This window comes from Myotis brandtii, unplaced genomic scaffold (genome assembly GCF_000412655.1).
Source record: "Myotis brandtii unplaced genomic scaffold, ASM41265v1 scaffold38, whole genome shotgun sequence".
NCBI lineage: Eukaryota > Metazoa > Chordata > Mammalia > Chiroptera > Vespertilionidae > Myotis > Myotis brandtii.
In genome coordinates, this window is record NW_005364596.1 from 2,972,627 (window position 1) to 2,988,556 (window position 15,930).

General features: G+C 41.7%; 1 protein-coding gene across 4 annotated transcripts in view; it reads left to right on the forward strand.

The window, feature by feature from the left end:
• Window positions 1-15,930, forward strand: part of LEF1 (lymphoid enhancer-binding factor 1) — a 116,149-nt gene that overhangs the window by 940 nt on the left and 99,279 nt on the right. For all 4 annotated transcript variants that reach the window (XM_005872416.2, XM_005872417.2, XM_005872419.2 and 1 more), the window contains exons 2-3: window positions 1,812-1,878; window positions 3,343-3,476. In XM_005872416.2, the coding sequence (XP_005872478.1) occupies window positions 1,812-1,878; window positions 3,343-3,476 (201 nt within the window). The remainder of the gene's footprint in view (window positions 1-1,811; window positions 1,879-3,342; window positions 3,477-15,930) is intronic.

Here is a 15,930-nt window from a genome sequence, read left to right on the forward strand (position 1 = left end):
ACGCAGGCCTGTTGCCCCAGCCCTCGGCGCGCTGGAACCGAGCCTCCCTTGCAGTACCTCCCGCAACAGCGGTTTTCTCCAACCCCCCATCACTTAAAAAAACAAAAATCCAAGACGCTTATATTTGGGGTTAGTTTGGGCCCGGATCAGGCCTTCAATCTACACAGAAGACAGGCGAGTCAGAGTGGAGATGCAGCGGAAGCCAGGGCACCCACTCAGGGGATGGAGGAAAGCGCTTTATCAGATCCCCGGGCCAGTGGCGGGCGATAGCGCCGGTAACTCGAGTAGAGTAAATAGAGCCACGTGGGTGCCTGCGGGAGAAAGCCCGGAGCAGGGACCCCGCGGAAGGGCTATTTCAGGCCGCGCGAAAGCTTCAGCAGGGGGGTGGGGTGGGCGGATGGACCCTGACACCCGACACTCCACTGGCCACCCTCGTTCAACAGCTGGGAAACGCTTTGGAGGAAATCCGGTAGAAAAGTTCTGACACTCCGATGATTTCATCAACGATTTTTCCCTCCAAAGAAACTTGGAGGTTATACCCGCTTTCCTTAAATGGCATCCTTCTGCCCCCAAAAAGAAAGCGTGTGGTTTTGGGGGCGGGGGCATTTCGGGTTTTAAACACGCGTTTAAGAACACCTCAGAGTTACCTTCTTTATCCCAATGGCAGGGGTGAGTACTCATTTTGAAGGCTGGGGGGCCTGAGTTCTAAGGACAATTTATAAGGGTGGTCTTTATCCTCTGAATCTTTCACCCCGTTATGCCAATGGGAAGGGGACGTCGTGGTGGAGGGAGGGAGTTGGGGTGCACCCAACCCCATTTGAATGGTTTGTGACTGTGTATATTGAGGGCAAGAAGTCATTGGTGGGGGATACATGTCCAAAGAACCAAATAACCCCTAAAACACTCAGGCTAAACTCTCATATTTGTAGAAGCGCCTCTGTTTCTTCCTACCCATTTTGCTGTCCTTCCTTCTTCCATAAATAAACTTGCCACCATTTCACATTTTCTGCGTGTTTCTGCTGCATTTGAAGCCCAGAATCCAGGTTTTTGGGCTCTGTCAGTGTTTGTCTGGTGGTAAATGGGCATGGGGCAGTCCCAAGGAGGATGGTGAAGGGGGTAATACCACTGATTTGCACGTGGTTGAGCCTGGGTGGATGGTGGTTACCAGAACTGATATTAACTGGGCTACCTTTTAGATGTCTATAACCCGACTCTCAAATCTTCCTTTCTTTAACCACAGAGTAGTTCACTTTTCTCTGGTTAGCTTGCACTCAGCCGGCTATAGTAGGTTATATGGAGTGGAGCTCCTGCTGGCACTGGCTTGGGACAATGGCCTTAAGCCCCCACCTGTGAGAGGTTGACTTGTTTTTATTTAAAATGTCATTTTCAGTTGTAAAGTGACATTTCAGCAAGCTTTTAATCAGCTCTGATTGAAGCGAACAGTGGTTGAAGAAGCTATCAAAACGATCAACCCCATTAACTCACTCTTATCATATTAGGCATCCAAGCAGCCTTGATGCATTTTAGCAAACAGCAGTCAGAACAGCATGTGGATCTTTCCCAAATTTACTATGTTGATATTGTTTTTCCTCTTATTACTTGTGCTCTTTGTAGTCCTCGGTAGATAATAATGATTCAGAAATACATGTTGGAAAGGAAAAGATTTCCCAATACTCAACCCTAGCCTCCACCTCTTAGATGAATAAAACAGGTGATTGAGTTGCACCAGTGGACACACACTTATATCAGTATTGTCACAAACTCTAAGGTGATTTTTTTTTTCTTTTGGGGATGGGGATTCATGCTGTTAGGTGGCCAGACAAGCACAAACCTCGCAGGAATCCTACCATGACAAGGCCAGAGAACACCCTGATGACGGTAAGACTTAAATCTACTTCTTCCAACTTTATCATTTAACAAGTGCAGTTTGTGAATGTAGGTACGTTTTGCTATTTCGAGTTAAAAACAACAACAACAAAAACAAACAGGATCAGATGTGATGATACTATGCCCACTATTTTAACAAAATGGGAAAGAAAACCCAGGAAACAGTGCTTATCTCTAATGTATACTTACAGAATTTTAAAATTATATTTGAATGAGTTAGGGCACTTTGGATTTCATTTGGCTTCCAAATTCTTTGTGGAAGAGGAAATAATGAGTTTGCCTCTTTTCTTCATTTTACCTAAAGTTTTAATTGGCTTAGACCTATAGCACCCCCCACCCCCCGCATTGTTATAGTGACAGTCTAAACCAATTTATTTACCAACATGAATAGTTTCAAATGGATTTTCATTTGTTAAATTGCTGTTTCTATTTACAGTGCGGAGGCAGGCAGAGAATGCATGGACTAAATATGGCTCAGTGAAGCAGAATCTAACTTGTAAAAATATAAAACTTTATTTGTAAAATTAGGGACTATACATATGAAACATGACAGTCAGGCTTCCTCTCCATTTCTGATTCTTGCTCAAAGCTTAAAAATTGTATCTATTTTTTAGATTTAAGGAGAACTCCATGTGACTTTAAAAGAATCAAGGCATCTGTAAGGTTTCCTTGTTGGACAGCCGGCTTTTCTGTTCTCCTTTAATTATTTACAATTGGCCTGACCAGAACGAAGTGTTTGTATGTATAATATGTCAACCTAGAGAAGAAGGGAAGAGAACTATAATATCAGGCTTCTTTCTGAGCTACAAAGTAGTTACACAGATTAAAGAGAAGAAATGTATATACTGAACACATGCAAATTACTTTGGCAAAATGATGTAAGTGTAGCACACAAAATTAAGTCTCCTGGAGTTAATCCTTCATAAATTTGGGTTGTTGCCCATATACTAGTTACAACTCTCTCCTGTAAAAACTAGAAATTTTCTAGAAATCTTGAAGCACAGGTAGGATTTACAAGTTTGCCTATAAGGTGGAGCATAACTTTAAGTGTATAAATGTATATTCGTGTCAATGGCTAAATGGCCTAATATGTTTATATTGTAGCTTTAGGTTTGTGTGTGTTCTTTCATGTGTTTCTGTTTCTTAGTCCAGTTTGTTAGTATTAGAACAAATTAAGTTAGATGGATAACACTTATTTTTGTAAAAACACCAGTCAGTAGTGGAAGTAAATTGAACCACATGTTTTTTAAAACATCTGGTTCACTGCTAATTTCATTTAAGAGAATAAATACTGTCAATCTAAAATAGAGCATAATAATTCAGTTACAATATTTTGTAAACAACTCTTGTGTAAGGTCCCATTTGTCATAGAACTAGTTGATTTTTCAGATAAAAAACAGTGATGTGTAAAAAAGGAAGCCAGTGCATCATCAATTGTTCTTTGGATTCTCTCAGGAAAGCATCCAGACGGAGGCCTCTACAACAAGGGACCCTCCTATTCGAGTTACTCCGGGTACATAATGATGCCAAATATGAATAATGACCCATACATGTCAAATGGATCTCTCTCTCCACCCATTCCGAGAACAGTGAGTAACATGCCGATGTTACAAATTATTTTCAGAAGAGCACATTAATTTGTATTTTGGAAAAAAAATGGTTTTGGTTTTTTTTAAGCACATTGGAGATGCTTTCATTATATATGACCAGTCATTGCTAAATAAGACCTGTTATGAGGAATGGCTGCTTTAAAAGAGTGCTAACTTTGATGTCTTGTATTTGGAATTTTAGCTTTTTATTGGTTAAGATTAATAAATAACAGATCACCAATTGTCATGAAATCAAGTGAAGTTAAGTCAACAAACTTATAATTTTATGAGTATTGTGTTTTCTGTGCTGATGAGAAGAAAAATTGATTTACTCTTTCAGTTGTATCTGCATTGCCCTTAAGCTATGTAGAATCAGAACACTTTGGCTCATTTGAAGCTGAACATTCGAAATATTTCTTTAGCTTCTAAAACAGAGTCCTCCTTTTATTGTGTTAGCTAATGTTTCTTTTAAAATCAGTTGCGACAAGCTATTTTTACTCTACTGTCCATTGTTGCAAATGTGAGTTGCAAATGTATAGCACCATGAAGAAGTCCAGATCTGTTACGTGACCGTGTTTCTCTGTGGCTGAGAAGGGGAAACCTCCCTCATCTCTGCATTCAGAGAGCATCTAAAGGGTAACTTGTGTAGTGGGTGAACCTGAGATGTGCTGGCGATTGTACTCCCTGGGAACCGGCCCTGCAGTGTGGGGATTGATGTTTAGTGCTCCATCAATATATTTACCTTCATTCCGTCTCCCTCTCCCACCTAAAAGTGCATGAAAAGCATGTATGCCTGGGCCTTGGGGATTAGGGTTTCAGTCTACCTGTCCCTCCCCGGAGTCAGATCCTGATCATAAAAAGGAACCTATGATTTTTGCCTTATTAGTCCAGTTCTTCCACTAAGTGAAAGGCATTTGGGGAAAGTACTGTCATTAATCCCTCCCTGAGCAGAATCTGGGGTCGAGAAGATTCACAAAATTGCAGAGAGGAATGACTCATAGTCAAGAGTATGAGTGTTTATTTTGATTATCCACGATACTCAATTGTTGACATGATAGGTTTGTGAAACAGAAATATTTTATGTGGGCACTGTGATTTAGAAGTTATTGTCATTATTTTTCCACAGATTTCAAAAACATGCTTGACTTTCGAGTAGGGATTAAGATTTTTATAATTTTTATATCGCGGCCAAAAATTGTGACCTTGGAGATCTTGTGATGGTTGAAATAGCAATTTCACATTTTATTTTAAAAGGCTTTTAAAATATTTAATGATAGAGATTCCTGTGTGGTAAATATGAATCTCCTACCTAAAAAGTGAATGAGCGCGTAAAAACAAATACAGTTTAATATTTAGAGACCACTGTCAAATAAATCCTTCTCTAAGTTTTAAAATTTGTAGGAGACTCTATATTTGTTGAACTGAACATACAAACATATCAGATATTTCTTTTACAGGGGGGATATTTGGTTTGGTTTGGTTTTTTTGAAGGGGGTGGAGAATATGATTTAGATAAGGAATAATTGAAGATTTCTGTTAAGGCTTTTTAGAACAGCAAATAATCTTTCTCACAAATCTAGATTACAGTCTCTGACTTGTTAAACAATAGGAAATAGCCACCAAAACAGTCTTATACTTTTCAGCTATGCACAGTTAACGCTTAATAAGTACTTGTGGCATTTGTTCCATAGTTTAGCTACTTCTCTTTTCAAAATAATTTTTAAAGTCAATATAAGGAAAAAAAAATCTATTGGTATTTATAGATGATCCCTACTAATATTGAAAAATAAGCTTCTCTTTCTCTTTCAATCAGCATTTTCTGCCTTCAGCATTTCTCTCCAGCTTTTGCTCCCCCCCATATTAATCATTTTGAAATTTTGATAGAAAATAAACAGTATTTATTGTTAGTGTATGTATTCAAATTTTGAGGTCAGTGAATTGAACAGCCATTCATTGTTTAGGAAAGATTTGTGGCCAGAATAAATGTTGGTTGGTGTAGAGTGGAAGAGAGGGGTGTGGTCAGGAAGTAGTTACTCTACCCTGTTATCTGCTGCTTTGCTTTATTCTGTTACATTTTAGGACATTTTATTTTAGGCACATTTTCTTGCAGATATTCTGCAGTTTTGCACAGTTCCAGAAGCTTTTCAATTTTAACCACAAGGCTATGTCCAATTTTTTTTTTTTTGTTTAAGGTTCAACCGAAGTGAGTTGCAATCTTGGGTTTTTAATACCTAACAGCTGTTTTTTAACGCGTCTGAGACCCAAAACACTAACCGGAAGGCAGCCTCTCTCCTTCACCCTTAACCACACTTCTGCCTTCTTGCTAACTCGGTCCTTAGCAGAGCGAGCTAGCCAGCGTGTGTGTAACTGACATCCACAGTGATAGGTTTTTATCTGGGGTGTCAGGGAGCAGGGTGACCATTTGTGTTTGGGCTTACGGTGGGAGCAGCCCGGAGGCATCCCAGTTACTTGAATTTGCATTATAAACAACTGCTTGTTTACTGCACTTTAGGTCTGCAGGTGTTAGGGCTAGAAAAACATCTGGGGGTGGGGGAAGGCCTAGACTGCCCCTTTCCCCACACAGAATCTTCCATTTGTAGTAACTGCAGGTAATCTGGAGAATAGCAGTTTAGGGCCACTGGCACGCACAGAGATGTTTCTGCCCGTAGCTCATTCTAACAATTCTGTATGCTTTTCCTCTTCTTTTCCACAAACGCTGACATGCGTATGATCGAAGAGCTTTTACTTATGACCTGAGTGTAGTATTATCTACTCAGGAGAACCACCTTCTCAAATCCAGCTTTTTTTTTTTCCTTCAGAAGGAAAATTTTAATGGGCTAATTATATTCTTCCAAAACTGGAATTCTTAGAGGTGTGTCTATACCACAAAACGTACAAATGGGCGTCTCACAAAATGGTAAATAAGAATTCTTACTTCAGACAAAATGGACCTAATGAAAATGTACCTGTACTGATAACGCATTTGGTGTCAGTATGACTTCTGGAAGCACAGTAAACCTTGGCTGCCTTCGTAGAGAGCGCGAGGATGCAGAAGCCTGTTAAATATGTCCGAGCCAAGAGCCTGGCGAGTGTATTAAAAGCATCCCCCCCCGCAAGCCATTCTTTCTCTGAGTCTTATTTATGAAAATCCCTGTCAGCAAATGGTAAAGGTTAACATTAAAAGAGAAAAAAATAGTTTGCTACCTCCTCTGTGGGGTCCCCATGCTCGTGGCTCATGTGCCTGAATACCGTGTGAGCAGCGAGCCTGGCTGGCTTTCACACAGTGAAAGTTCCCACTGACCTAGAGCGCTGTGGTTATTCATCTTAGGTGTCAGGCTTCCATTTGTCCCTCACACAGCCCAAATGTTTAACACCTTTGAAGAGAAACATCTCATTTCTCTCAGCTGCTCAGGGGAGGGAAAAGCAGCCGGCTTAGTGCAGGAAACGACAAATGTTGCAGCTGGGTTCTACCAACCACAGTGCACCTGGCCAGCCTGGCTGCTGGCTGCATGTGTGTTTCTTTGTGATCTTCCCGAGGATCGACTTTAAGGTGGGAAAGGAGGATGTTTGTTTGCATTTCATCTTTCCTATTTCTATTATTGGACATTGCTATTCAAATGTTTCGGGTTCTTTTTTTCCTTATCTCAAACAGCTCATTGGGCTTTGAGTTCTAGTGTGTGGTTTTCACTTTCAGGGAATCAACATTTGGATTTCTGATGGACAGAATTATACCTATTATACCTTTGTTGTAACCTCCTCCCATGTTTGTATTTACTTACAAACAGCTACAATTTGATTCTTCTTATCATTGCTGACATCTGAAATTAAGGATCTAAGGCGGATATGTCTGATCAGTAAGCTCACACTTAAATCACTGTACATCACATTCCTGTGTAGCTTTGAAAACAATCACAGAAATAATTAATTCAAGGGTAGAGGAGACTATGGCTTATATTTTGAGCAAGATTTTTAAGGCAGCGTGTCTTTTCACTTTAGTGCAAGGAACTACTTAGTGTGATTTACTGACAAGTTACTTTAAATTTTCTAATCTAAGTTGTATACTTTTTGAAGCTAAGGGTAAAAATTTTTCCTCTTTACCTTAAGCACAAGAGAAGTCAACTTTTAGAAAGCACGTTCTATCTCAGATCTGCATGTGGGTGTCGGAAGAAAGCATGGGAAAGTTCCGTAGAGCCCCCAGACTCCTCTGTTGGACTCATTCTTAATTGTACTGCTACAAAGTTGGGAAAGGATCACAATAAGAATAAGCGGGCGCCGTTGCCATCCCCCCTACAGATATCTTAGGCCTCTTATGACTAACAGCTTACTTATTCCAGTGGCCCAGGGAGCCATGCCGCATGGCCCTTCAGGAGCTGTTGTTCTTGCATGACTGATACCACAAGTGTATGGCCCTTACGCAGATATGTTTTTTTGAAATGATCCCAGAAATTTCTTGTTCATAAAAACATGAGAACAACCCAGTTTCAGTAAGACAAGGCCATTGAGCCAACCTACAGAAAATCTTGCTCTTTGAAGTAACCCTCTCCCATCCCCCATGCTGGCCCTGGACTTGCTCTCATCAACCCCATTATTTTTATCCAGTCTCTCTCGTGGACAAAGACGCCTGTGTGATTGAATAGGACAGAGATAGGGCCTCCCAAATGGGTCTGTCTGGACTTGAACTTGTAGCCTCATAAGAATTCCTCCATAATATCAACTGAGAAAAATTTGCAGCTTTTGAGTCAGTCTCTCTCTTTCTCTCTCTCTCTCTCTCTCTCTCTCTCTCTCTCTCAAACTAATGCTGTTAGTTCTTTAGACAGAAATGTTTTTGGTTTATGTGACTGGTAAAAGCAATTGGATCATTCCATTCTTCTCTGACTCCTTTGTTTCTCAGGTGTATATTATAGATACATGATTAGAACTTTATAAAACTGGTTTCCCTTTGATTTTGAGGTAAACTTGGAATTTAAGGGCATAATATGCCAGCAGTGTCTGTGGGCCAGCAGAAAAGCACATCTGTTTTATTTCTGGGCAGAGTAGAGCTCAGTGTTACATAGGTGCTGCTGTCATGGGAATGAGGTTTAGAAAAAAGAGGATATTCATGTAACACTTGCATCTTTAAAGTCATTACTTAAGTGGTTAGGCCAAACTGAGCCAGCCTGTGGAAAGCTAATACTGTGGCATCGAGAGACTTAGTACTGCTTTGTACTGTTCCGACAGGTCCTTACTCATTTGGAAAAGGCAACCATTGGATCTTATTTAAATAATTAAAAAAATATGTTTTAGATTCATGATCAGTTTTTTAATATTAATTGTGACCTTATGAAGTCACAGTCTAGGAACTGTAGGCTCTGCTATAAGCTCTTAAGTCATTTTAGGCAAATAAATGATTCAGTCTCTAGGATTTAGAGGCATAAAGTCAGGAAATGGCCTAAAGACCAACAACAAAGACTGAGGGGTAAGGTTTGAAATGCACCAAAGGGGGAGATTGGGAGTTGAACACTAACAGTGAACAGGGATTGCTAACTCCCGAGATTTTGATAACGTAGCTAATCTAGCCTGGGCTATTTACAGACTAATACCAGAGGCTGTTCAGAGGATTATAGTCTCTGTAAAGTAGTATATTTGCTCACAATACCCATTCTATCTAAATTTATAGACCTGCTGAAGTTATCTACTTGCTATACTAGTATGTAGACTACTTACGAAGCTCACTGAGGAATGGTACTCACCTGCCTCCCCTGTGTAGTGGGAAATTTGCAAGGGTATACAGAGCCAGCAAGAGTTTTGGTTACCTGTCTCCTGTCTCCCATCTGACTGAGAAATATAACTGGCAGAGATGCAGCATTACAGAAGGTCTAGAAATGTATCTTATTTTTGCAGCTAATGAGGGGCAAATCAACTCTGAAAAACATTTGATTATTGACCGTTGTTTCTAGCCATACCCACAAGTACTGTATTGTTAATGTTATGTTCACTTTAAAAAAGGGGCCTATTGCTACTTTACTCAAAGGTAGCAGAGAAAGGTTGAATGAGGGCTGGGTGGAGGGAAGGCTCTAGAACAGGGGTGGGCAAACTTTTTGACTCGAGGGCCACAATGGGTTCTTAAACTGGACCGGAGAGCCGGAACAAAAGCATGGATGGAGTGTTTATGTGAACTAATATAAATTCAAAGTAAACATCATTACATAAAAGGGTACGGTCTTTTTTTTTTTTTAGTTTTATTCATTTCAAACGGGCCGGATCCGGCCCACTGGCCGTAGTTTGCCCACGGCTGCTCTAGAATGTAAAAAGAGGAGTGGCTCTCGTGTAGCTTTAATGTTCTTTAACTATTGTCAGCTTCTCAGTGAGACAATTACCAAAACAAAAAATTTACAGCTGATATACTAAAATATTTTTGCAAGTCCTTATATTTATATTTTGCAATGAAACTATCAACTGTTGATGATAGTTGATTATCTAATCAATTGATCTGAGACTACTGATGAATTATGAGATAGTTATATTCAGCCTAGTACAGAATAGGCACTTCATTAGATTTTCTGAATAAAGAAATTTTCATATAGGGTTTTTGGGATATTTCCAAAAGATTTCTCTGTATCTAACCAAATGCTATGTGAAAAGTAAAATCTAAACGTGTCTGCTACATACTCCTTAGCATTGTATTATTTTCCTTTCTCTCTGATTTTGTTGCATCAATGAAAAGAGCATTAAATCAGTGTCTTTCAGCTCCTTACAGAATGTTAAGTTTTCAAGTAAGAGTGGAAAGCTGCCATCCTCTGAGCTTGCTGCTCCTGTAAGAAGAATGGGAGTGGGCCCTCCTATGAGAACTGATCATAAGAAGTGCTTAGCTCTTATTTAGGTCCAGAAACCTCATTGAAGAAGAGGAGGTGATAGAAATGCTTTTTTTCAGAAGGGTGCTTGAGATAGAAATAGAATAAAGAGAAAACCATCTTCAATTATATTTTAGTATCATATGGTTAATGCTTTTCACTTCATTTTTATTCTTCCCCAGATAGAAAGGACTTGTTTCTTCAGTAACACTTGAGATGTTCTCTGATGTTAAAAATTCTTTGTGCCCCACCGGTCTGGCTCAGTGGTTGAGCGTCGACCTATGAACCAGAAGGTCACGGTTTGATTCACCGTCAGGGCACATGCCCAGGCTGTAGGCTTGATCCCCAGTAGGGGGTGTGCAGGAGGCAGCCAGTCAGTGATTCTCTCTCATCACTGATGTTTTTCTCTCTTCCTGTTTGAAATCAATAAAATATATATGTAACATTATTTGTGTTCTTTCTAAAAGCATGTGGCAGCATCCGTGCTGACTTTCCTAGGCCAGTGTGTGCTGTAAATTGATTATATCCGTCTGCAACAGGGAAGCAAAAATTTTGAGTCTTTATTAGGTGAAAGCTGAGTCTGGTCCCAAGTCTATTACTCTTCCCCAAGAGCCTGGAGAAGTTATTTAACCTCTGTCAGTCTTTGTTTCCTTATTCACAAAATGGCATATTACTCTCTGGCTTGTCCAGCTTGTATGGTTGATGTGAAATTCATATAAAGCCTGCAAAAGCCCTCAGTTTTCCAGTTAAGGGAGCAAAGCTGGAGTCTCAGGTGGTATTACCCAGTGCCCTGGTGCCCGCCTGCTGGGAATTCTGCAGGCAGGAGAGGTCTTGGCTGTACCTAAGAAGCAACTGAGAAAGGGAGGAAACTTTTGGTTCTTACTATGCCATCTTGCTGACCTGGAATTTGAATACTGAGTGAAGGCCCTACATTAACCTTTAAAAAGTATTTGCATAAATAAGTTTTGGGACTTGTCATCATGTCCCTTACTAAGGTGGCTTTCCTCTCTTGGGTTCTTTTCCCCCCTCCTGATTGTTAGGAGAGCACCTGATTTTTCTTTTCAGCATCATAGTCTTCTATTCTAGTAAGGGAATGAGGAGCATAAGGGATCAGATTCCTAAATTTTATATTTGTTAATAATCTCATATCCTTCTAATATTTGAAGATTGCCAGATAACTCCTAACTCCTTGGATGGGAGTAAGAATATATTTTTGGTTAGGTTTTCTTCTCCCCACTGCAAAAATTAGAGAGAGAGGAGCTCTCTATAATTGTGAATGTAGAGGACAACAAGCAAGTTATTTTTTTCCCCTCTGAATTTTCTTTCAAATGGAATCTTTCTAGCTTTCCTGGCACCTAGAAGGGTCAGGTCCAAGGGGATATGTTGACCAGGCAGCAAAGAGAAATCAATGCTCTTCTAGCCTCATGGAAAATTCCAGCTTCCTTTCCTTTCAAGACTTCTTTTTCTCTCAGTGAAACCCAACTAATATTAAATATCTTTAAACATGGAGTCAGCTTTCTTGGTACAGAATTCTTTTATCTTAAACACTATATATTATCTCTCTATATAAAACCCTAATATGCAAGTAGACCAAACGGCAGAACAACCGAACAACCAGTCGCTATGATGTATGCTGACCACCAGGGGGCGTGCATGGAACATGGCGGGCGTTGGCCTCGGCGGGATGGTGGAGCAGGCGAGTGGGGGCACCAGACCAAGGTGGGGCGCTGGTCGCTGTCATCAGGGTGAGCCTCTGGCGGTTACTGAAAATTCCTTGCTCCCGCGTGCCACTGTCCCACCCGGCGCTTGCACCTGCTGCTGGTGCTGGCCCCGCTCACATCTGCTGCCGGCACTGGAGCCACCTCTTGCACCCGCTGCTGGCGCCCAGTGCTGGCCCTAATCACTCAGCACCATCAGGGGCTGTGAGGAGCAGCTTCTGGCCCCGATTGCCCCTCAGGGCTTCTTCACCTCCCCCTGTTCCTGAGGGGCACTTGGGGCCGGCAGCTGCCTCTTGCACCTGCTGTTGGTGACAGCCCTGCTTGCACCCGCTGCCGGCGCCAAAGCCACCACTCGCACACGCTACCGGCACTGGCCCGAATGGCTCTGCGCCTCAGCAGGTGCAAGCGGGGCGGGCGCCGTCAGCACATGGGAGGGGTGGCGGGAGCAGGGCTGCCGACAGACGGGGACCCATGAGCCGTGGCAGAAGGGGCCGGGCGGGGGCGCAGAGGATGGGCTGGAATCCGCCCCTGTGCCCACTGCAGCCTGCAGCCCACAGTTCCTTTCCACGTGCACGAATTCATGCACTGGGCCCCTAGTACCTTATAATAATGGTGATCGCACATGTCCTCTTGGTGACTAGTTAAGATGACTTGGGTAAAGAGAAAAGGTACTGTAACCTTATCTCAGGTGTGTTAGACTTTGTCTTGACTCCTAATACATACTTTTTTAAAAGTCAGAAACAAACCCAAAAAGGACTGAAGTAAAAATATGTTTACTATAGTTGGGTTAACCAGTTAGCTAGCTAGCAAGGTTAAGGGAAAGAATTAAGTCTCCCAAATGTTGCTTGAATTGTGTGTTTTTTTTTGTTCAATTTTTTATGTGCACATTAAAATCTTAAATTGAAACTGAAGTTTGTTTTTGAGAGGAAAACCAATTACCTTTTTAATTTTTTAAAACTACTACCATGTGCCAGATTCTGTGCTAGGCAGTTTACATGGTTATTTTGTTTCATTTCATCTTAACTGAAAACTGTGGGTGGATGTTATCATCTCCACATTAAGATAAGGCCCATCTCCAGAGAGAGCAGTAACCTGCCTCAATTTAGTAAGTTGTAGAGTCCGTGCCTTTCCTTAAGGTCTAAAAACTTATTTATTTTCATTAAAAATTACCATAGTTGCCTTTCAGAACATAAAACACTTATTAAGGAATCATAATTAAAATGTAAAACAGGAAAGCAATTATTATGTTGATGATTTTGTTGGAAATTTCTTTTCAATAATGCTTAACTACTTTTAATGAAAATAAAAAATAATTCATTAAAAATTGACACATATTCACTAGAAAAAATAGAAAACTCAGTGAGCAACAGGAATAACAAATATTAAATTCCCAGGATCCCACTATCAGAGATGAACACTTAAAATTCGCTTGTGGCCTTTAGAGTTATTCCTATGCATATGTAGAAATATACATAAACATACACAATACATGCTAGACACTCATGCAATGGGAGCATAAAATGCCATTTTGTACTGAAGTACATTATTGTACTTCAGATGGAGAGCAGAATGTCAGTTTACTTAGCAAAAGGCTGAATTGGAGTCTGTGGCTTGAACCATGGCATGAATTTGGATTTCCTTTAACTTCCCTAAATTGAACACGCCCCCTTCAGCAGAAGCAGCAGTTTACCTGCCAGAGAATTGGAAATGAGAACAAACCTGTGCTTGGGCAAGCGAGCCCCAAGAGAGAAAACAGGGCGTCAGTCTGTCCTTGCCCAGTTCCTTCTCTCAGTCACCACAGACGAGTATGGTAGGTCTCCCTTGTGAGAAGTGAATGAGGGAGTGGGAGAGAAGAAAGCTTCCGCCACTGCCCAGAGCGCAGAAATTCCTACCTTATTGGCCAGGCTATGGAGGAAGGCAGAAGGAGAGGGTGGTTAGCTCCTTCATCCTAATCATTGATCAGATGGATCAGACTGGGCCAAGGGCAGGGGTGGTAACACGCCGCCCCACACGTGATGGGAGTTGCAGCGAGCACTGCAGTTGGAGTCCGATCTAGATCCCAGTGCTCAGCTGCTGACCAGCCTTGTGTTCTTCAGCAGTGACTTCCTTTCTCCGAACCTTGGTTTCTTCACCCGTGACATAGATCGCCGCCTTTCCTACTTGTAAAAATACACGGTACTCTTACTCTCTGTCAGTAGTAGGGTTTCTGGGAGGGGACCAACTGCAACAAAATCACTCGTGTTCTCCCTGAAAAGGCAGAAACGGGTCCCTGTGCAAATGTCCTGAACCAGACACTACAGGCAGGTCATGTGTACACACTTCCGACAAGTTACTTTATTGATGGTTACCTGAAGTAACGCTGAAGAAACACTGGCCCAGAAGATGGTCAAAATGTCACGGAGGTTCAGAAAACCTAAGTGACTCACACAAGGTCTCACACCAAGGAAGCAGTGGGACTTGAACTCAAAGTCTGGCGCTTTGGCCTCACTTTCTCTCCACCCAGCTCTATCCAGCCCGTCCTTCATCGAGACTCCTGGTCCTCTGTTCACTTCTAGTCAGACCTCAGGAGGTTTCCTCCCCAAGGGCTCTCCTCCACGGACCATAGAATAAAGCCCACGCTCTTTAGCATTCTTTTCAAAGCTTTCCACAATCTGGACCATATACCTTTCAAGACCCGCCTCCTCACTGCCCTACCCTGCAGCTTATGATTCAGCTACATTTCCAGACCTGCACCCTGAACCCTTTCCCAAACCCCTGGCTCCCTGAGATGCCTCGCCAGCACCGCACAATCGCGTTCGTCCTTAAAGGCCCAGGCTAAATGGTACGTCCTCCGGAAGCTGCTCCTGATTGCACCACCGGTCCTGTGGGTTCCCATAGGACCTTCCTCATGACTCTGTTCCCATGTCTTAGATAATGGGTGGTTGTCTCCGAGGCTGTATTTCTCACTAGCTCTCAGTTCCTTTAGGATAGGGAGCATGTCTTACTCATCTCTATGGCCCAGAACCCATTATACTACCTTGCATAGAGCAGGTTACTCCCTAGGTGTTTGGGGAATAAATATAGCAGAAATGTTAAAACTTTACTAATGCAGGGCAATAACACCAGATATCAGTCCATATAAGATACAAGTCTTAAAAATATATCAACTCATGCAAAATCCCAAAGCTGACATTGAGCTGAGAAATTACCTGAGCATTAAATACAGAGTTCATCGACTAGACGTTAGCTATTAGTTTTGAGTATTTAGTCCATGCCAGGATCTGTTCTGAGCCCTTTATATGTATTAGCTCTTTTAATCCTCACAGTAACCTGACGATATCCCTAATATCCCTATTTTACAGATGAGGAGACGGAGGCATAAAGAGGGTTGAGAAACTGAGCCATAGGGGGTATAGAAAGGGAACAGACCATGTAATGGAAGGTCACATGAAGTAGGTCATTTGCTCAGGTCACACCCCTGATAAGTAGTGGTACCGTAATGGGGGCCCAGACCTTGGCTCCTACTTTAGGTGCCTTCTGCAACCGCGGTTTGTATTGCCATCACTGCTGCTGGCACACAGAAGGTGCTAAACGATGGTTGAATCAAGGACTTTCTCATCAGTGAGAATTGATTGTTCACTTACAGGGCTTTGTGAGTATAAAATGAGGTATTATATGAAGTTATACATTTCTTTAACGTAATTTTTGGTAGTAATATCTGTTGTTCTGGTGGAGAACATGGAGTCAACAGCGCCCAGTGAGATGTGGGGGGTGGGGAGGTGGGGGGTGTATAGAAGATGGTTAAGGTTCCAGCCTGATTATGAGGGGGCAGTATTAATGGAAGTAATCTAGAAAGAGGGGCAAGTTTTAGGACAGCCATTTGTGAGTTTGGCTTAAGGATTATCCTAAGTTTTCTCTTTCATGGTA